This window comes from Chionomys nivalis, chromosome X (assembly GCF_950005125.1).
Source record: "Chionomys nivalis chromosome X, mChiNiv1.1, whole genome shotgun sequence".
Taxonomy (NCBI): domain Eukaryota; kingdom Metazoa; phylum Chordata; class Mammalia; order Rodentia; family Cricetidae; genus Chionomys; species Chionomys nivalis.
The window spans coordinates 2,418,325-2,440,779 of NC_080112.1; the positions used below are offsets into that span (position 1 = coordinate 2,418,325).

The 22,455-nt window shown below is 44.2% G+C and overlaps 1 protein-coding gene across 1 annotated transcript; it reads right to left on the reverse strand.

The window, feature by feature from the left end:
* Nucleotides 1–19,097: 19,097 nt before the first annotated feature.
* On the reverse strand, nucleotides 19,098–21,149 carry LOC130868114 (PWWP domain-containing DNA repair factor 4-like). The gene has a single exon (XM_057760360.1). The coding sequence runs from the start codon at nucleotides 21,147–21,149 to the stop codon at nucleotides 19,098–19,100; it is 2,052 nt and encodes a 683-aa protein (XP_057616343.1).
* Between the last annotated feature and the right edge of the window lie 1,306 nt (nucleotides 21,150–22,455).

Here is a 22,455-nt window from a genome sequence, read left to right on the forward strand (position 1 = left end):
GCCATTGTTCAACTTCAAAGCCAGCTTTAATTTTTAAGTGAGTCTCAAATTTTATTATAGTGAAATTTTACCCTGCAGATTTTATTTTGTTGGTGATTTCTTTTGGATAGTTATTTTTTGGGGGGCATCTGGATATCCAAGGTTTTTGACTTTTTGAAGATGGGTACTCCCACAGCAGAATCCTTTTTCATTTTTTGCATGCGTATACATGTTTAGTGTACATATGTGTGTGTTCACATGTATATGGACATATGTGTAGAAGGTGCCTGTTGAAGCCCATAGTTGCTATTTGGAGTCTTCGCCGATCCCTTTTAACCTTATTCACTGAGGCACATTCTCTCAACTCTACCCTTTACATTTCTTGTGATTCCTTTCGATGTCTGAGAAGATAGTTGAATTTTCATTGCGATTTCTGACTTCAGACTACCATGATATCACATTGGATAACCTCCAGAACATTCTTTCATACTCTTGAGAAAGAAGGAGAAAGCAAAGGCAAACAATCTTAGTCTCACTATGAGGAGATAATTGATTTTCAGGACCCTCCCTCAAAAGGGCACAAGACTGCCCAGGATTCTCCCAAATCCCCTATGAAGCACAGTGTTATTCCATTCTCCTAGGTTTTGTGCATATTGAACTGTCCCCTGTAGCCATTGTCAGTAACTGTACTGTTTGCATTTGTGGATGCTCACTGCCCTATATGTCCTATATGATGCTGATTTGTGAACAGCAGGCAGGAGCATGTGGGAGACATCATAATGCTGAAGGCTCATAGTTAAGCAGTAATTAGTTCAAGTGTGTGGAGGAATATGGCATGTATTAAGCATTTCTACAAGCTTCTACTTGTTATTGGACATAAAACAATAAATAGAACAAGGTCACTTCCCATGGAAATGTAAGAATCCAGCACAGAGACAGATAAAAAGAAAACTAAGTATTCACAAAAATGGAGATTATTGTCACTACAGTAGTAACAGAATGTCAAGGTTGCCAGGGAGGATAGACCATGGGAAGACTATCTTGTATGAGGATATGTGGAGGGTGTCCCTTGGGTGATTAGGAGAAAGGGCATTACAGATAGGGAAAAATGGATATCCTTAAAATACACAGACAAGGGAAGACCTTCAGCAGCACAGCCCTGCTGAGCTGGTGTTGATGATTTGACCAGAGAGGAGTTACAAAGGTGGGGACAGCAGCCTCAAGATTGCCCTTCACTTTTCAGAAATGTAGAGTCTCTTCAAGTTGTTCTGCTATGCAGGAAGGTGTTAGAGCTGCTGTGGAGCACCAAGACTACATGACTTGGTGGGCCTTGATTCTAAGCTCAACCTTCCTAGCCCACCTTAATAGACTTGTAACCCTGACCAATGCTCTCTAGTTAGCCTTTCTTAACATCTCATTTTCACAGTCTATGGAATGACCATGATGAAGACATGTGGTGGGTATGTATGCACTGTAAGTGGGGCATTGTGTGTCAAGTACTCAGGCTTGTCTTCCACATAGATGTTTGTATTACCCCTCAGCCCCCGGTTGCATTAGGAAACATTGCCTTTGATCCCCACAAGACAACTCTCAATATAAAATTGAGAACCTCAATTACCCCTTACCACTATCTGTACTTGCTTTTGTGTTATTGTGCACTTTATCTCAGTGAACACCATGCCCTCCTTCCTCAGTTCCCTCATCTGTAGGATAGGGATTATAGAATGTACTCCTAGGGGCTAGAGGGGTGGCTCAGCAGTTAGGGCAAGCATGAAAAACTGGAAGTTTAGATTCCCAGAACATGTATAAAGCCATGTATCTGTTCGCATGTATCTGTAACACTAGTGACATCACAGCAAGATGGGAGGCAGGGGACAGGAGAACCTCTGGAAGCTTAAGGACAGAACAAAATGGAAGAAAAGAGACCCTGTCTCAAACAAGGTTGAAGGCAATGACTGACACTTGAGATAGTGTTCTCACTTCCATACATATGCCTGTGTGAGCTCTTGTACTTAAACATATGAACACACACACATACAGAGAGAGAGAGAGAGAGAGAGAGAGAGAGAGAGAGAGAGAGAGAGAGAGAGAGAAAGAGAGAGAGAGAGAGAGAAAGAAAGTCCAGTGGGGAACAAAAACAAATTCAGCAAATGCCTAGTGTTTACAGAGGCTGTCCTCCTGTCCTCCCCTCCTTACCTTTTGTAGCTGCTAGAATGGATGTTCATGTGGCCCAAGAACTTCCTTTGGGACTGGGCATCATTGTCACTTCTCTGCACTATCTATCATCCTCAGAGAATAATGCCACTATGGGAAGCAGCAGTGGGAAGATCTACTGTCATCCAGCCTATATGGCCTACCTCTGGCTGAGGGGCATTGTGAAATCTCCCATAAGCTCTGGAAAGCATGGAATTGTGACCAGGAATGGTCAATGGGGCTCCCAGGATGCTGAGTGGTGCATGGTTATATAATCAATATTTTCCTTACCAGACTTGACTTCTGGAATTGTTTGCATTGGAGTCAAGTTGAAATATAAACAAGTTAACAAGTTCAATTCCACCACTCCACTCTTTACTTACTGAATACTTATTCTGGTGCTCAGCACTGTGGTACATGTAAGACTAATGGGTGGTATAGTCTGTTCAACTTTTGCTTATCCACAAGCATTTTTGTATGAGTTCCTGCTGTGTGCCAGGTAGTGTCTGCCTCTGAGAAAATTAAAGCAAGTACAAAGCCACAGTCCTTTGCCTTGCAAAGGGGGCAGGTTACTCAGAAAACCATATAAGGCAATTTGCAGCTCTAGCCATAAAACAATGAGACTCTCAGGGCAGTGAGAATGAGTGTACAAAGAGACCTGGCTTGTGTTTGCAGTCCTGACAGCTTTGCCAAGCTGTACCTCTACACAGATGTACAGAGTGTGCTGTACAAAGCAAGGGCTCTACTTTCTACTTATCCATTCTCTGAATTCCTCCCAACTCCTAAACTCTCTACTATTGGCAAGCATCATAACTTACTCCAAAGAGGCACTAATAATGTCTTAGGGTTTCTGTTTTTGTGAAGAGACACTGTCACAACAGCAACTCTTATGTTGTAATAGGAGCGGCAGGGCTGCTTTCCACTGTCACCCGGCTAGCTTTACCCGAAATAATTACACGGAAACTGTATTCTTTTAATTACTGCCTGGCCCATTAGTTCCGGCCTCTTATTGGCTAGCTCTTACATATTGATCTAACCCATTTTTAATATTTTGTGTAGTCCCATAAACTGGCTTACCAGGGAGGATCTTAACCTGCGTCTGTCTGGAGTGGGAGAATCATGGCGACTCCTGACTCGGCTTCTTTCTCCCAGCATTCTGTTTGTTTACTCCACCCACCTAAGGGCTGGCCTATAAATGGGCCAAGACAGTTTCTTTATTAAATAAAAGTAATTCCTCCACTCTTATAAAGGAAAGCATTTAATTGGGGTATCTTACAGTTCTGAGGTTTTGTGTATTATCGTCATGTCAGGACATGGTAGCATGCAGGCAGACATGGTACTGGGGAAGGCGCTGAGAATCATACATCTTGATCCTCAGGCAGTAGGGAGAGACTGTTGCACTGGACATGGCTTGAGCATATATGAGATCTCAAAGCCTGCCCCTATAGTTATACCCTTCTCCAACAAGGCCATATCTACTTCAACAAGGCTACACCTACATCAACAAGGCTATACCTCCTAATAGTCCAATCCCTATGGGTCAGGCATTCAAGCAAATGATTTTATGGGGTGTCAGGGTCCGTGGCCCCAACATAAAAACTAGTTTTCCCTAACTTGACCTGTACGGAGGCGTGGGAAAAAATGAGACACAGTTCACACAGCAATATCGGAAGGACATCTCAGGCTTCATTCATTCCTGAAGATCACCCGCGTTTATTATTCAAACACCTTTTATCCCCCAGGTAAACCAAGGTGTAAACTCATTAATATTCTCTTTCCAGAGATGTGGGAATGCTGGAAACACCTGCAACTTAAGTCACCAACTTGGAATCCACACCTCTCCCCAGGCGATCTACATAATAACAAAAGAGAAGGAACAATATATCTTGAGTCTTTTGTTAGGTGGCTACCAGTGGTGTGGCAGGATTGCAGCTGCCTTAGAAATTAAGCATGGTCAGAGAACCTGGCTGCAAATATTTTGTATGAAATATGGGCCTACAATGGGGGCCAAACATATTCAAAGTACCACAACTACCTTTGTAGAAGGGGTAGAGGACATGTAAAAGTGAAGCAGGCAGCATGACTGGCTTGTGCAAACAAAAAGGAAAAAAGTCTTAGTTTAAGCATCTTTCAAGGGTGACTTCTCACGGCAGTTACTATGGAAGAATATTGAGGTGGTATCACCTAGCACTCTCTGTTTGATTCCACCCCTTCTCATCTACTGGCTCTGTGATGAAGATGGACTGGTGACATTGCTACATAAGGAAAACCCTTTTATTCTGTGGTGGTTTGAAATCTTGACCTTTTTCTTCAGGGGAAACGATGCCTGTCACAGAGTAGGTACTCAGCTGGACTCTGTAAAGTGAATGAGTAACACAAAGAACAGTTTTAACACAGGTTTGGGGGTGGAACAGAACGGTGCTATCAGGAAGCAACAGGGCTTCTGGGGACAGCTTCAGAGAACCCAGATCATGGTGACCCTTAGGGATCTTCAAGATTTCAGGGTTGTACTCTGTAGGCAAAGGAAGTGTTTGAAATTTGAAAGGCTTTGGAGCAGTCATGCGTGTCAACAAGATTCTTTTTTTTTTTTAATTGGGACTGTTATGCCCAAGGTTCTAGTCCCTAAATGTAATTCATGAGCTGAATTTCTGATGCAAATTACATGAGGGTTTTTAATAATATTCAAACTCAAGTTTGGACCAACACCTTTCCAGCACCCCAGCATGATGGGTACAGAAAGAATGGCAGGGAGCCCTGGGAGGGTAGAACTTTTAAAGGGGAAGCGCCATAATCAGGGGAGTTCATGTCCTGTCGTCTTGGGGTTGGGTAAGAAGGGGATAGGATAAGGTCATTTTTGAAATCATTGATAAGTTTTCGGGCGCAAAACCCTAACAAAGGACCATTAATAACTGACAAGGTATCTTCAAAGACAGGATGCCTCCTAGGAACATCTGAACCTTGACAAATTTTATGGTCCCGCTCCCTAGTTCTTTAATTGGCTATTTTCAGGGTAACTGTTCAAATTGTGCTATGGCAGCACATTTCTGGAGCTGAGATCGGCCCCTTGCTCAATATACGGCTTAAGATGAAGCCTCTTCTTTAAATCAGAGTTTGCAAAGTCAGGTCCTCACAGGACAAAGAGCCACTTAAGGGAAGAAGGATTAATTTTGGCTTGCAGTTCAGAGGAATTCTGTTTATGGTGGTGGAGAAGTCATGGCTACCAGTCACATTGTTGCATCAGTCAGGAAACAGAGATGAACACTGGTGGTCAGCTGGTTCCCTACTCGTTTCAGTCTTTTAGTCATTCTGGAACTCCAGCTCATGGGATGATATGGCCACATTCAGGGAGAGTCTTCTCTCTTTAGTTAAACCTTCTGGAAATACCCTCATAGACACATCTCCTAGATTATTCAAAATCCAGTTATGTTGACAATGAAGAGTTTGATGGTCAGACAGAAGACAGGATTGGTGTGGGAGAAAGATTCTGAGAAACCTTTGGGGTTTGTAAGAGATTAAATCGACATGCCTGTGACTGTTCTAAACTTATGGGTCTGGGAACAGGTGGCTGTATACTATAACTATTTAAGAGGTGAGGTAGACAGAAATTGGTCTGCTTCTCCCATGGTCTGAGTGGCTCCCCTGAGCCGGTCCGTGGCACTATTGGGCTACAGTTCAAGGTGTAAGAATTCTTTCTGGAGGCTCCGGCTGAGAACTTGTTCCTTGTGCCTATTAGTTTCTAGTTTACTGTCATTTTCCTTGCCTTACAGCCTCATCACACCAATCTCTACTTTTGTGCTTACATTTTTTCCCCTGATGTGGAACTTCCTGCCTTCTCCTTCACCACTTGAAGGCCCTAGTGATGACATTTGGTAACCAGGATACTCAAGAATAATCTCCCATCTCAAGATTGTGGAGTTGATTACAGTTGCAATGACCCTTCTGCTTTGTAAGGTAGTACACTGACAAGTTCCAGGGATTGGTAGACGTATCTTTGAAGATATGCTGCAAGTATCGTCCTACTGACCATGGAATACTTCCTGTAACGGAAACCAGAATGGTAAGCCTTTATATAGTAGGATTAAAGATTTATTTTGGTGAAGGGTGATGCTTTTCTGAAAGTAATAAAACAAAAACCAGGATTTTTACCTTTACACCAGTAATGTTTGTCAGAAAATGTGATTTTGTATCAAACTTGACTCTTCTATTTGTCTGTTTCTTTTTTCCCCTGATTTTTATCAGCATATTTATTGTACAAAGCAATGGACATAATTATAACATTTTCACATGTGTATATCATATTTTTTATCACATCCTGCACCCCCATTATCTATCTTCTGTTCCCACCTTCCCATACGTCACTATCTTTGTAAAGTAATGTCCAAAGCTTATATACCATTGACAAGGGAACAAAGCCTCTGAAGGCTGGGTAGGACTGAGCCCTGATGGAAGCACCTTCCTGATCTGCCTGCTGAAGACAAGGAATGCTGAGTGAGTCAGGCTTCCATTATCAGTTATGAAACTGCCACGGCAGAAGGATGGATGATAATGAGGAAGGGATGTTTTCTAACCTTAGCGACATAGTTTCAAGATTTCTGTTGCTTTGTAGGTATAAACAACTGTTACTTTTTCACTTTATTCTCCTTTCATCTTGAAAAGCAAAACAAAAGCCCAGTTTTGAAACAAAATATCATCTATTCCCAGTGATTGCTAGTGTCCTGTGATAAAGCCTGAGTCCGTCAAGGTCATTTCTTGCTGATTTTTGTTCCACTTCCCTCCGCTTCTTTCTATGACTCGTATTTTAATTTTTGATTTCACCATGTGCACATTGGTTCTCTGACTTCCTTTCCTCCAATGACCTTGCTACCACATTCCTTGTCCAGACAATTATTCTAATGGTCTTAGCACCACAGCTGATGCTCTCTCCATACTCCTCAAACTTGTGATCACATCCCATAACCCCCAATACACTAACTACGAGTTTTACTATCTTTTCACTGCACATTATTCCTCATATCCCCTCTGTAGTTCATTATGCAGGTTCTGATTATACACCTAGTTGTTGTCATTATATCCTTGCCCAGTCCCTTCAGCTCCCTGGCTTCTTCACTCATTGCCTCCCACTCAAGTCTGCTCATCATCTGCTGCAGATTAGATTTAGCCTTTCCACTTGCTTCCACAAACCCTAAGCTGTAAGGCTGATTATCACCACACTCTGATTTAAGGTCAGAGTTATCACTTGGGAGATCCCACCCTTTGTTATTCAGAGATAGTAGTCCTCCTTATTTTTTGAGATAGAATCTTACACTGCACCCAAAATTCACAAATAGATTAGGCTGGCTATTCAGCATTTCCCCAGGATCCTTCTGTTTCTGCTTCCCAACACTGGGATTACAGGCTCACACTACCAAGCTCAGATTTTGGTGCAGGTGCTGGGGATCTGAAGGTCCATATGCTTGTTAAGCAAGCTTATTACTCACTGAGCCATCTCTCCAGCCCTTAGCTATCATTCTGAGGTATACAGTACGTTATTGTTATCTACAGTTACCTTCCTGTGCAGTAGTACACCAAAGCTTCTTGCTAACACTAGCTACCGATCAGCCTCTCCCACCCTGCCTTCTTCCTTGCTCTTCCTAACTTCTGGAAACAACCATCTCACACTCAGCTTGCATTAAATAAAATTCTGTGTTTTAAATTTCACGTCCCTTTTGAGTCACTGTTTTCTTTATCTTTTCCCTTCATCGCAAAACTCCTCAGAATACTGTCTCCTAACTCTTCCTCTTTTTTCCTTTAACATATATTTAAGTAATATAATAATAAAACACATAAAACAACACAAAATATACAACTTAATAACACCAAAGAATAACACAAATCAGCCATTTTGTGACACATTTGCCATGCTAGAACTGATCTTGAACTTCTGTTCCTCCTGCCTCTGCCTCACAAGAATCGAGATTACAGGTATGCGCAAGAAACCTGGCTTATCCATTATTCTTAATGCTTAGATGCCTACTTTTCTGGTGATAATTGTTATGGTTTGAAAGTAAAACACCACCATAGGTTCATATGAGGAATTGATGTGGGAGTGATTTCTTTCTAATCTGTTGCTTTCATTGGTTAATTAATAAAGAAACTGCCTTGGCCCATTTGATAGGCCAACCCTTAGGTGGGTGGAGTAGACAGAACAGAATGCTGGGAGAAAGAAGCTGAGTCAGGGAGTCGCCATGATTCTCCCACTCCAGACAGACGCAGGTTAAGATCTTTCCTGGTCATTGCCCCCTCCCCCCACTCCCCTCCCCCATCCCCACTCCTCTTCTGTGTCGTGTTTTCATTTTTGTTAGTTCCAGGAAAGCTTATTTGTTCTTTCTTTTTTTTTTTTTAAATTTGTTTTTTTGAGACAGGTTTTCTCTGTAGCTTTGGAGCTTGTCCTGGAACTAGCTCTTGTAGACCAGGCTGGCCTCGAACTCACAGAGATCCGCCTGCCTCTGCCTCCCGAGTGCTGGGATTAAAGGCATGTGCCACCATAGCCCGACTTATTTGTTCTTTCTTAATTTCTTCCCTGAGCCACTCATCACTCAATAATGAATTGTTTAATTTCTATGAGTTTCTGTATATACTAGAGACTTTTTCCTGTCAGCTTTAAGTATTATTAAATTGTTATAAGATAGGATACAAGGAGTGATTTCATTTCTTTTGAATTTGTAAAGGCTTGTTTTGTGTCTCAGGGTATGGTCTATTTTAGAAAAGCTTACATTGTGCTTTGGAGTAAAATGTGTATTCCTTCATTGTGGGGTGGAATATTCTGTACTATCTGTTAATTCATTTGATATATGATGATAGTTACATCTGATGTTCCTCTATTTTTTGTTCAGATGACATAGCTACTGGAGTGAAGTGTAAAATTATCTGTTATTAATAGGTTGATGCTAATCTCTGTCTTTAAATCCAGTAGTATGTTTTTTGTGAAATTGGATGTCCCAGAGTTTGGTACATATATGTTTAGGATAATAAAGTCTCCTTAAATAACTGTTCCCTTAAAAAAAAAAAAAAAAAAAAAAAAAAAAAAAAAAAAAAAAAAAGATCTTTCCTGGTAAGCCAGCTCATGGTGCTACACAGAATATTAGAAATGGGTTAGATCAATATGTAAGAGCTATCCAATAAGAGGCTGGAACTAATGGGCCAGGCAGTGTTTAAAAGAATACAGTTTCCGAGTAATTATTTTGGGTATAAAGCTAGCCGGGCGGCGGCCCGCCGCTCCCACAACAAGGAATGTTTGGTCTCTAGGTAGTAGCCTCATTTTGAGAAGTGGAGAAGAGCTGGAGGAAGAAGGAGACTAAGGGCATGCCTTTGAAAGTTAAACCTGGTCCCTATTATCTTCCATTCTCTCTGCTTCCTATCTGCCTTGAGGTGAGCAGCCTCCCATGCCAAACACTCCTGCCTTCATGATGTTTCCTCCTCACTACAGGCCCAACAATAACAGAGCCAAGAACTACGGGCTGTAATCTCTTAAACTGTAAACCACAACCACCCTTTGTTGTTTATCTCTGGCATTTTGTCACAAAGACAAAAGTCTGGTCAATAATAGTAATTCAGGGTGACCTTCACTTAGTGGGTGAACTACGTCTATAGAAAGGCTCTGGGCCATATACAGTTTGCACAGCAAATGTCTCTGCTATGCTCTGAATATTTGTAGCCCTTCCACTCACTATTCATTTGTTGTAATCTAGTTCCTTATGTTATAGTGTTAGAGGCTGTGGTCTTAAAAAGTGAGGAGCTTCTGAAGATGGAACTCTCATAAATGAGATTCTGAAGGGCAAGCCTTACCTCATGAGGCCATAGGTATATGGTGTCATCTATGAGAAAGCAGACTGGCACCACTCTTGAGATCTACTGAAACCTTGATTTTGGCCTTCTCAAGTCTCCAGGCTGTGAGGAATACATTTCTGTTGTTTCCAGGCCATCTGATTCGATGGTATTTTGTTATGACAGTCCAAAGTGTCAGAAATTGCTACAAGTTAGATGTTTTTCATTTATTTGCTAATTTTCCAAACAATGTGTAAATTTCTATCATCTAGTAACTTCCAAAAGGTTTATTTTTTTTGTAGTGACATTTCATTTGTATCTTAATAAATAAAGCTTGTCTGAAGATCAGAAAGTAAAACAGGCCCACTGGTCAGCCTTACAGACCAGGCAGTGGTAACACACACCTTTAATCCCAGAAGCCACACTGGTTTGCCATAGAAGCTGGGCAGCAGTGGTGCATGCCCTTAATCCCAGCACTAGAGAAGAATATAGAACAGGAGGAGACAGCTCTCAGATCAGTCTCATTCTGAGGATTTGTGGAGGCAGGATCACCATTTCAGAATGAGGTAGAAGTAAGAGCCACTGGTTGACAGGTTTGCTTTTCTGGTCTTCAGGTTGAACCCCAATCTGTGTCTCTGGGTTTTTATTATTTGTGCTAAAGTTTTACTATTTTGAACTTGAAGATTTACATGCATCTATATATTTAATTAATGGAATTGCAATTCTTATTTAACTGAAATGAATCATATATTGGTGTGGGAGGTTCTTCTGTCTGTGTGTTGCTTTTATTGGTTAATGAATAAAGAACTGCTTTGAGCCTATGGCAGGGAAGAACAGAACTAGGCAGGGAAAGCTAGGCTGTGTGCTGGGAGGAAGAAGGGCGGAGTCAGAGAGAAGCCATGGAGCCTCCATCAGAGTCAGATGTGCCGAAACTTTGCCAGTAAGCCACTGCCATGTGGCAATACACAGATTAATGGAGATGGGTTAAATTAATATGTAAGAGTTAGCCAATAAGAAGCTAGAGCAAATAGGCCAAACAATGATTTAATTAATACAGTTTCTGTGTGATTGTTTCAGGGCTAAGCTAGCCAGGTGGCCAGGAACCAACAAGTGCTCTCCTACTACAATATATGAGGAAACTCCTTTAGGTTATTTCCCAAGACTTCAGAACAAGAACTTAGCTATTGCTGGGAGCTAGAGTGATAGCATAAACAGAGTATTGGTACTCTTGCAGAGGATCTTAGTTTAGTTCCCAGCAGCCATATTGTGGCTCACTGTAACTCCAGTTTTAGGGGATTCAATTCCCTTTCCTGACCTCCAAAGGTACCACACACACACACACACACACACACATGCATGCATGCACACACACATGAAGGTAAAACACACATATTCACAAATTAGATAAATCTAAGAGAAAAAGAAGCTAGCCATTTTGGAGCTTTTTTTGTCCTGTGGGATGACAAGATGTTTTATTTTTCTCAGGGAACTGTTGCTAAACTTTCTTTCAAAAACATTTTTTTAAAGTGGGGAATATAATTTCTAGAACAATCTGAGTGTTCCTACTTCTGTGTTCATCATTTGTTATAGACTTCTGTAATGTTCAGTTTTGGGAATCACATGCATACTGTGAAAGATTAAGCAGTTTCATAGACTACAAAGATGATTTCAATTCACATTCAAGACTACAGAGTAACTTTATATACTTTAAATACATGTGACAATTAGAATATAACTTACATAAAATTTGCAACAATAATAAAAATAACAAAGATAGCCTTCCATTACAGTGTTAAAGGATGGTGTGAATAGTGTTTGCATGCCTGGTAATTCCTTGATCTTTTTGCTGTATAGAGCTACTCTAAGGTGTGTACTATAAACTTCCTTGTTAGCCTGGAACGTCTTGATTCAAGGTAAAATTAATTTCCCAATCTCCATCCAGTCATTTCATTCATTTGAAGCTTATTCTTGTACAGATTCCTAAGAAAAGTGTCATGCTAACATCATTCTGCAAGTTGTTGCATGTCCGTGAGGCTTTGCTGAATTCACACTTTGAAGATGAACTTGCCTGGATTAAAAACCTTTGCTATGATTCCCTGTATCGTGTGTAATAAAAACCCAGAGATGGAAATTGGGGTTCAATCTGAAAAGCAAAGCAGCCAAGCCACTAGAGAAAGTGGCTTTCTACCAAGGCTGGGCAACCACAAAACTAAGCGGCCTAAACCTCTCTCTCCTCCCATTTTATATTCCCTCTAGTATTGGGATTAAAAGTGTATGACTCTTTAGGACTGGGATTAAAGTGTAGTGCACCACGACCTGGATTTGTTCCTGCACTGATCTTGTGTAGCCCAGGGTGGCCTTCAACTCACAGAGATCCATCTGTTTCTGTCTCCCAAATCCTGGGATCAAAGGCATGCATCACCATTCTCTGACTTCTAGTGGCAATAGCTTTGCCTTTGGTCTTCAGGAAAGATTTACTTATTAAAACACAAATACTATACCATTACAATTCCCTTCTTCCTTTTTTCTTAAACTTCATTCTGTCAGAGAGCATTGCTTTTAATTTTCTTTCTATTATACACTTACCCTTTTTGGCTACATAGCCAGACTTGTTTACTTTAAAGTTCAATAATTTCCCTATGATACAGTTTGCTTTTGCTTGTTCTGCGCTAGTTCTCTCAGGTACATGGTGTTCTCTTTCTATTTGTGATTTTGAACCCCTTGGGAAACTCCACTGAATTGAACATTTTTATGTTTGTCCTTTGCATTTACTTTACTTTTAATCTTGGGAATATATATTATATGGAGCATAGATTTTTTTTGTCTACTGTTTTTGTCATCTCGTTCAAGTCTTCTTCCTCTCTTTGTCATTTTGTTTTACATACACATCTGTTTTCTTTATCTGTTTCAGTTTTTAGAAAGTATGTGTATAGGTGTTTCCTTGTGTGCATGCCTGATGTCTATGGAGGCCAGAAGAAGATGTTGGATCCCTCAGAACTAGCGTTACAGATGCTTTTGAGCTGCCATGTGGGTGCTAGAAATTAATCCTGGATCTTCTGCAAGAGTGACACGTGCTCTTAGCCACTGAGCCATCTCTTCAGATTCCCTTCTTTTGGGTCATTATGTGTTGTGTTTAATCACTTACGGGTCTTTTAAATTCAATCTTGAAATAAAAATTCTTAAAATTGCCGGGCGGTGGTGGCGCACGCCTTTAATCCCAGCACTCGGGAGGCAGAGGCAGGTGGATCTCTGTGAGTTCGAGGCCAGCCTGGTCTACAAGAGCTAGTGCCAGGACAGGCTCCAAAACCACAGAGAAACCTTGTCTCGAAAAACTAAAAAAAAAAAAAAAAAATTCTTAAAATTCACCTATAATTACTTTATAAATCAATTATTCCATTCATGTGATTTTATAATTCTGATTTGTGTTGCTCCTTCATGAATTGGATTCTCCTCCCTTGGTACCAATAATTTAATCCAGAGCCTTTGGAGCATGGTAGGCAACTGCTCTACCTCTGAGCTCCATATGTAGCCCTTTCTTACCAATCATCTTATTTCCCTTGACAATTTTAGTTCTACTTTCCTTAGGAATTGTTATTCTCTCTCCACTGTCTACTATTTCCTTTTCTTTTTCTTCTCCCAAAGAACACAGACTAGCCAGGTTGGAGGATCTCAGTAGCTCAGTCTCTTGAAAACTAAGAATGACAACATCATTTCATTTTATAGCTTTTTCCTTTTCTGTCTCCCTTCAGTCAAGACTGTTTCACTGTTCCTTCCTTTGTCCCTACCATCCTCTATTCTATGTATTTTCTTCCTCCATCTTTTTGCAGCTCACTCATCACAAAGTCTTCCTTAGTTTCTGTCTTCATGGTGTTTCTTTCTCCTGTTGGTGCAACACAAAATAACTAATATTTTGGTATATAGCTATTGTCAACACTCCCTTTTCTTCCTAAGATAATTAATGCTTCAGAGGGGATTCTTCCCAAACATTTCCAAAGGCTTCAATGGTGATGATGTTTTTTTCTTTAGAAAAGATATTTCATCTGGCCAGTGGAGTGAAGAGCTCTGTCCAGGGATCCATTTATAATGGAGGAAAAGGTCTGGTTTATCCACCTCTACTTATAGTCCCTGCCATGGGCACAAGACTTGCCAATCAGTTCTTCAGGCTTAAACCGTACACTTGTCTCTTTCCCAGCACTTGTCACTGAATTGTTGCCAGCTTGAATATAGAAATCCCCTTGAATGGTACCTGTCTCAGAATCAGCTGAATTGATCTCTCTCAGCATCACGTGGTCTGTCTTTACCACATTGAACCCCTCCCATAGCTATCACAGGCCCTGAATTCATGTACTTCATCAGCCCCAGGAAGAAAGGACGGTCTTTCAGATCGATGTAGGGTTGCTTCTGGTGCTCATTAAAAGCCCAAAGGAACTTTATAGCTATCATGAGGAATCCCTTCTGCTTAAAGCCCTTGATGATCTCTCCCACCAGCCCGAATTTTGTGGTTCTCTTGACTGAGCCTCCAGAATATCTGAGACTATGTGTGTTCATTAACCTCACACAACTTAGGTTATTCTCTTAATGACTTTACCGCGGTTTAAAATGAGGAGTCTATGAGGGTGTTATTCTGCTCTTATTCCTCTTCTCTGTTAGTGCTTTGCATGATATTTACCTTTGATCATCTCCTGTTAGTTCATTTCCATGTGAAATGAAATTTGTTTTCCTGCTCTTGGAAAAGCACAGCATAGGCTGATTGTCTCTGTTCACATATGTGGAGCGCCCTCTTCCGTTGACGTTGAGAACTCAGCCATACTGATAGCTTGCTTTGTGTTTCCCAAGTGGTTGTCCCTTCTCTGTCGTGAAGATGTTCTTATTTCTCTGACACTATTCTCATCACTCTGCATCTTTATTCTATCCCTTGTATTCTCCTCAGTAAAATATCTCCCATTCCTTCTGAAAAAAGTTGAGATCTATTGAGCTAAGTTCTTCCCAGCCTCCACCTACAGTGCATTGACAAGCCCCTAGGTTATTTGGAGTGTGGGATGTTGTTAACTGCTGCTTCTCTGTGTCTGAGGCTCTGAGGTCTGAGGTCTCCAGCACCATACTCTATTCCTCATGAGTCCCAGGCTTGCCACTGAATATTAACACATAGAAATCAGAGTTTCTAATCTAATTTCAGTAGAAAACAGATTTGTGGTGTCTAAGAACTGATTCTTTATTTGTGCTGTTTTAGTCCCTGCCTCAGTTCTGCCGCCCCTAGCCATCCCTGGTCACATTGTACCAGATGTGGGTCAACTTCCTTGATGGCTAGATCTAGTGTGAAGACTCTTTGGAGCCTGGTTGAACTCAACTGAAAATTGTCCATGCTTCCATACAGTTCCTGGTAAGTGGGGACTTCCAGGTGCATAATTTCGGATTGTGAGTTAGAGAAACAGTGAAGGCAGGCTGAGGAGTGGCAGGGTAGCAGCATCATGCAGGAGGTAAAGTTCCAACCATTTGATGAGTGATATAAGAATGTGACTGACCTGTAGAGCTACTGTGAATGAGATGGACGCTAAAAAAAAAAAAAAAAAAAAAAAAAAAAAGGCAAATTGCTTTAGGTAAGAGGCAGCCCCACATTTTTGATTCCCTCAGCCAAGAGAGAATTGGGACAATGGAGATGTAACTATTGTGTACACAATTAAATTAGACATTCCACCAGGCAGCACTTGTTGACTGTGTTTCTGCTAGGTCTCCAACATGCAGATGAAGGACTAATGCCTCTGCTCTGATGCACAATGGACAATAAATAAACAACAGGAAATTTATAGCAGCTCCAATTTCAGTGGTATTGAATGCCTTGACAAGAACAGAATTGGATGTTATGATGAGGCACAGAAGAGTTAGGGGGTCTTTATGTGGAATAGTTAAAGAAGCTTTATTTATGAGTTTGCTATTGCTGGCAGCCAAGTGTAATTGCAAGTGACTGTATCTACAGCCAAGAAATTGACTAAGATGGTCTAGTACAAAAATTATTGAATCTGATAGTCCATCAGAAAGACAAAAGGGATTGTGAAAATTTAAGCTGCTGGGCATCACCACCGAGGATTGTTTCAGTCAAGATTTTGCTTTCCCATAAAGTTACCAGGTAATGTTGAGGCTCCAGGTTCTGCAACACTGTGTCTGAATGTAGCTGGGAACAGAAGCCAGATTAAGTTCATATTTCAAGGTTAGGAGCATGAAAAGGGGCAGTTTGAGGTAGACAGAAAATCTAGAGGAGGGATTGTCCCTGAATCCAGGTGAAGGCAGTTTGAGAAAAGCAAGAATGATTGGTTGTATTTGCTGTCAGCTGAAGAGTTTGGGAGCTGAGACCTATGAAATAATATTGAATTTAATGAGAGAAGGGTCATTGATGATTTGAGAAAGAGCCAACAAACTGGTGGGTATATATGGAATTTTTAATACAATGGGTTTAAAAATTTCTTCCAAGAAAAATTTGTATTCAAGGGAGACCCAGCGAGTGATGAGTAGGAAATGGGAGTCAAAAGAGGCTCCTACTTCCTGGAGGTGGATGATAGCAGCATACATTGAAATTATCTGCTGAGATGAGGCAAAGAAAGGAGTGTGGTAAGTTTGCAGAGAGGAGATCATGAAGGGGCAAGTGGATCAGAAGGCAGCAAGAACTTAATGGCCAGTTCCAAAAGAACTGATGGTCAGTTCCAAGGAGTGAGTGACTTGATATAAGTGGGGATATATCTAAAAACTAGCCAAATGCTTTTGTTGGAATCTGATCACAGTGCTGTGAAGACACAGAACAAGGGACTGGTGAAATATTTGGTGGTACTTAGAAACTATTTGGAGATCAAGTGTGTATAGAAAAGGGGAGAAGGGGTAGTCAGAGGGCAAGATTCTTAGCATCAGTTGTTCATAATAGGAAGTGAAAATGTGACCAAGATGGTAAGTGACAGACACTGCAGATCTGGAAAAATCTTCAGGAGTTGAGAAAAAGAAGGTGTGGAGAGTCAGTTATGTTCATGTGTTCTCTTGTCCCACGGCTGGTATTCAAAGTGAGCAGTAAAAATGGGACCAAGTTAACTTGCAAGGTATGAAAAAAATAATTGGCTTCAACCTCTGGAAGAGGATGGTGTAGGCAGGGAAAACGGTGTTACTGGGACATAAAGCCCCATGAATGGTAGGTGAGGAGACAGGATTTTGTTCTCAGAACTTAACGTACAGGGGCAGTGGCTGTTAAAGTCAGAGGAGAGGCTGAATATGCAGGTAAGAATATTTCTGACATGCAGGCTCTGAGCATTGCACTGTCATGTGCGTGGCTAAGTAGAACACAATGGCCTTAGACGTGATCTTCTCTTAGAAAAGAAATTAACAGATTGAAATTGTTAATTCCTCCTCTAGATGGAGTCAAAAGCAGGAAGAAGGGAGGTCCAGTGATTTTTCCATTCTTAAAGGTAAGAAGGATTGAGTTACACTGTTGATGGCTTTTACAGAGAAACAGCTCATAACACAGAGGGAAAATGTGGGTCCATTTAAAAATCTTCTGTACATGTTCATTGTTGTGACCTTCTGAGTGTGGAATCCAGAAGCTGACAAGACGTGTCTGCCTAATCTATTCTCCATGTTAGATTTTAGACAGGGTCTCCTCATAGAACTCAGTACTTGCAAATCCAGCCATACTAGTTTGTCAGCAAGCACCAGGGTTCTTATCTTTGCAGTCCCACTACTGAAAATACAAGCACGCACACTATGTGTGATCTTCTTAACCTGGGTAAGAGCCCACTGTGTGCAGAAAGGAAATCCAGGAATTAGCAGCAAGGACTAACGCTGAGCATTCTCCCGTACAAGGCAAACGGTACTGTGAATCTAGAGGCACAGGTTGGAGGACACAAGGACATTTCACAGAGATTCAGACAAGAACAGAGACTGAGAAAGAAGACTGGGCTTGTGTAAGGTTGCACTTGAGAGCCCACTGAGGCACCAATTCGGGGCACAGTCACAAAAATATGTCATGGACTGTGATTCCAGACAAGAAAACAGGAGCTTCAGGGAGGTATGGCAGGGCTGCCCCTCATCAGTACATCACAGGTGTCAGTGACTCCAAGGGATGACAGGTCCTCTCCCTTCCTGCAAACAGCAGAAGTCTCTGATCTCTGAAATGTGAGAAAGGCTGGGATACTGATGTTTACTGCAGAAAGTCAGTCCACAAGGTTAGCAAATGTCTCATTTACAGTAAGAAGTCTCCGGGGAAAGGAAGGTGGCTGAGAATGGAAAGTGCTTTCTGCATGAGGTGAAAACCTGCCTTCATCATTCAGTACTCATTTGAAATAAAGGTATGTGGACAGGTATGTTTAATCTCAGCACCAGGGAGACAGAGACAGGAGGATCAAAAGGAGCGCGCACACACACACACACACACACACAAACATTCACGTGTGCAAGCTTGCTCAACACACAGAGATAAATACAGAGAGAGAGAGAGACAGAAACAGAGAGAGAGAGAGAGAAGAGAGAGAGAGAGAGAGAGAGAGGGTCCTTTGAAATCAGGCTATCCCTAGAGTCACAACATTTCCAACCCCTTCTTTGGCGTCAAAGCACAGCCTCAAAGCACACATGTGTTCCTCTCCTTCAACGTGAGTGAGCAAAGAGGGAGGTAATGGAGAAAGCAATGGGATCTGCCCCATCCAAGGCACCTAGAGAGGACAGGGAATATGGGGAAGAGTCGGAGACACACAGAGAGACACAGTGTCATCAGGAACCTGGTGTGCTGTCTGGGTGCGTGGGGTCCTTGCAGAGAGGGCAAGTCTGCGCATAGCTAGCTAATACTGCACCCATAGCTGGTGACACTCCAGAGAGGAGACCCCACGGGACTTCTCCACGCTTGGGCACAGGCCACAGAGGGCTAGGCCCGGCCTGAAGCTAACAGGAATTGCCGAATCCATGTAGACAATCTGCAACGTCAAGAACGAACGTGAACGTTTATTTCGGGGGGTGGGGGGTAGAAGTGGGGTCTGTGTGTGGAGAAACACGTATGCAGTGAGGAGCGGTCATAGCAAGCCCCACAGTCTCCCAGATGGTTCTCTTTTGGAGGTGGAGCTGCAGGGGGTGATGGCAGAAAAGGAGGAAGCTCCCTTCTAAGGAGTGGGCGCAGGAGGGTGCCTGCCAGCCCCAATCCTGGCTGCTGACCTCTTCCGGGCCGCCTTTAGGATGGTCTTCTCAAAGAGCTCTTTTTCACGATAGTGCACAGGTGGGCCTCGCAGGTACTTCTCTTCTGCCTCCTTGTAGCTGAGCTCATCCAGGGCAGCGATGGAGCAGATGATTGCTTCTGGAAGAAGAACCTCCATGGTGAGCCGGACTTGGTCTCCTCTAGCCAGCGAGAGCAGGGCCTGGTCTGCTTCCTTGGATATTTCTTGCAAATGTCTGGCCACGAGATGCAACTGGTCCTCATCCTCCAGGTAGGTCTCAATGCAGAAGACTTCCCTCTTTGACTTCCAGAGGTCGTCCAGCCACCTGGATGGTTTCCTGCCCTTCACGATGTCCAGCAGGTGCTGGTCGGCCCCCTTTCTCTTCACGATGAAGTCTACGAGCTTCTGGTTGGCTCTGTCCCAAGCGGCTCTCATGCGGTCAGGCAGGAGTTTCTTGCGGGGCCTCTTCCCACCGGGGGCGGTCTCCTCCTCCCAGTCTTCCAAGTCGGCATAGCTCACCTTGGGGAAATCAATGCGCAGGTCGCCCTCTTGAATGGCTCTCCTCAGCGGGTAACTGGCTCGGGCGGTGTAGTAGTCCATAAAGGAGCCCCGGAAGGAGCCACAGGCCAGGTCCTCTCTGTAGCGGTCGATCACCGAGAGGCACCAGTTGATGCCCTGGCCGTACACTTTGCTGGCTCTCCGCAGGAGGGAGAATTTCTCCCCACAGTCCAGGAGCTTCAGCTTGCGGAGAGGGACGCGGACACCCCTGTGCTCAAACTGCATGTTGCCCTCGATCAGCAGCACCCTGGCCGTCTTGTCGTTCTTGCTGACACTCTTGACCACCGCCGGCCAGAAAGGATGGTCCTGGAATTTGAACCAGACCAGCATCCCTCGTTCGATGGTATTTGTCTCCTGGGCAGAAGCCACACTGGTGGCTTGCCGGTCTTCCTGAACTCTAGGGGCTCTCCTCTTGGCCCTGGCCTTAGTCACCTTTGAGTGCACTCGAGTTTCCAGTCCCGAGAGCCCGCAATGTGCACACAGCACATGGATCTTCCTTTTCCTGCCAGCAATGCGGACTGATCTTCGCAGGCTCGGGACTGGAGGCGCGCAGGCTGCCGATGCCCCCTCTGAGTCTGGCCTCGGGGTCGGCGGGCCGGGATCCTCCTTGTTCTCTGGGAGGGTGGTCTTCCTTTGGGCTCCAATGGCCCGGATCTCTAGGCCGCCACACCGTGCTTGCTGCTTGAGAGCTTTGGGCGAAGTGGAGGCGTGCCTCCTCGGTGGCCCAGAGGCAGGCCTATGCTCATTGTTGGCACGGGCACTCTCCCTAGAGGCCCAGGTGCTCAACTTTCTCTTGCCAGGATTGTCACCAGCATTTCCGATTGGCATCTTGCAGGAACTTGGCCGCGCTCTGGTGCCCCTTAACGTGTTCCCTTGCATTTCAGAGTAAGGGGACTCTACAGCGGTGTGTGCCTGGGCATCCCCCCCTTGTACTGCAGGCTCATTCCCTGAGCCCATCAACACAGGTCCTGGGCGGCCTCGCTTCCCAGGACTCCTGTGGGAGAGCCCTTGGCCTTTCTGGTTGCGCCCTTGGGGGTGCAGGCGCTGGGGTGCGCTGGAGCTGGTCTCCTCTTTTGGAACCTTGGGAGCCGCTGTGCTGGTTCTTCGGCCACCTGCCCTTTCTCCTTGATCCAAGCGGGTTCCCTCTCCCAGAACATCCAGGGCCACCTTGAGGGCTCTTCTGTATGCCCTGGTCTGCCCTGGCGGGCCACTGCCCTGCGATTCCTTTCCGGCCAAGGAGGCGATGGTTACGATTTCAGACTTGGTTAGGGGCCTCGCCTCTGTGCTCCTCACTCTGGTCTTCTCACCAACAGAGAGAATTTGGACCTCCAGGAAAGAGGCCCCTCTCCTCTTCCTATGGGCCGAGGTCCTGGGTCTGGTCAACACCCTTGCAGGCCACAGCTGGCCCTTCCAGCCACAGAGCACATACTCTGCAGAGTCCATGGCGATGGAACTCTGGGCAGGGTGGCCCCCTGCGTTGTGGTGGGCACTGCTCCCTGCTGGTCGTCTCTGTCTGGCCTGGCTCCCCTGCCTGCGGTGCTGTCCTCCCTCCAGAATCTAGTAGACAAGCTCAACCTGAGGGCCTCTCTCAGGGTGATGTGGGCCTGCCCTGTAAGTGTGGGAGAGGGAAGCAGAGCTGCGTTAGGACGGAATTAGCCTTTAGTGGATACTGAAGCAACAGCTCAGTGAGGTGAGGAGAGAGAAAGCAAGGGGGTGCCCAAAGTCTGTCGTTCCACAGGGATGAGGGTGTGTGCCTGAGAAGATATGGAACGATCCAGAGCAGAAGTGTGACACACGGTCGCCCATCCTGAGGCTGGGGTGGTGGACTTCCTCCCGGAGAGGTGAGTGTCTTTACTTGGCTTGTGTATTTTCCTGCCCATCCAATGCCTTGGGGGCTCCCTGGGATTCCGTCCGGGTGCGGGGAGCCTCGTTGCTTTCTTTCCTAGGGAGCTAATCCCCCCTGTGCCCCACCCCAGGAAGCCTGTGCACACCTATAGTGCACCATGCCTTCTGCACCAGTATGATACCAGGTTGAGGAAGGGGGGGGGTGCGGAAATCTTCATGGCGATTTGCATAACATGGCAGGTAAGGATGGTTGCTGTCACTGTCATGGCTTCTGGCCTCCCTCCCCTTCCCCCACCCCCTCATAGTCTGGTTCTGACCTCTTGCTCCCAACTCCGTGCTGGACCTCGCTATGGGATCAAGTGCACGCGTGGCACAAAGGAGAGCCCCCCAAGGAAAGCACTTCACCGTGGAGAAATGCTTTCTAATTGGCAGACTCAGTAGTGTCAGATGAGAGCAACAGGGTAAGGGTCGCCGTTGGTATTGCCCACTCTCCTGCTGCTGCCTCAAGTCCATGGGCCCTGCACACCCATATCTGCTGGTGATGGGCACGGCTCTACCATCAGATCCCAGGCCACAGAACTCTCCTGCCCACAACCTCTGTGCCATAATGTTAATCCACAGGGTTGTCTTAGACAGACAGGAAATCAAAGTGGCTGTTTGATGCCCTGGATGGTCACTTGCCCATCCCTAAGTCCAAAAGGCATGCTTTGAATCTTAAGTGGTGTCCAATCTCATCTGTAGTGTACCTCTCCCGTCCATGTCCCTCCACCGTCTGCCTCTCCACACAGGGCCTCCCCCGTGCTTCTCAGTGGAGTCTCGTCCCTTTCTGCTCACTGTGAGTGTGTGTGTGTGTCGGGGGTCTACTCCTTTCCTGACTGCTCTTGCCTTGGGCCCGCGCTTTCCT

Coding starts and splice junctions, on each gene's coding strand:
- LOC130868114 (XM_057760360.1), bottom strand. CDS start 21,149: ATGGACTCTGCAGAGTATGTGCTCTGTGGCTGGAAGGGCCAGCTGTGG.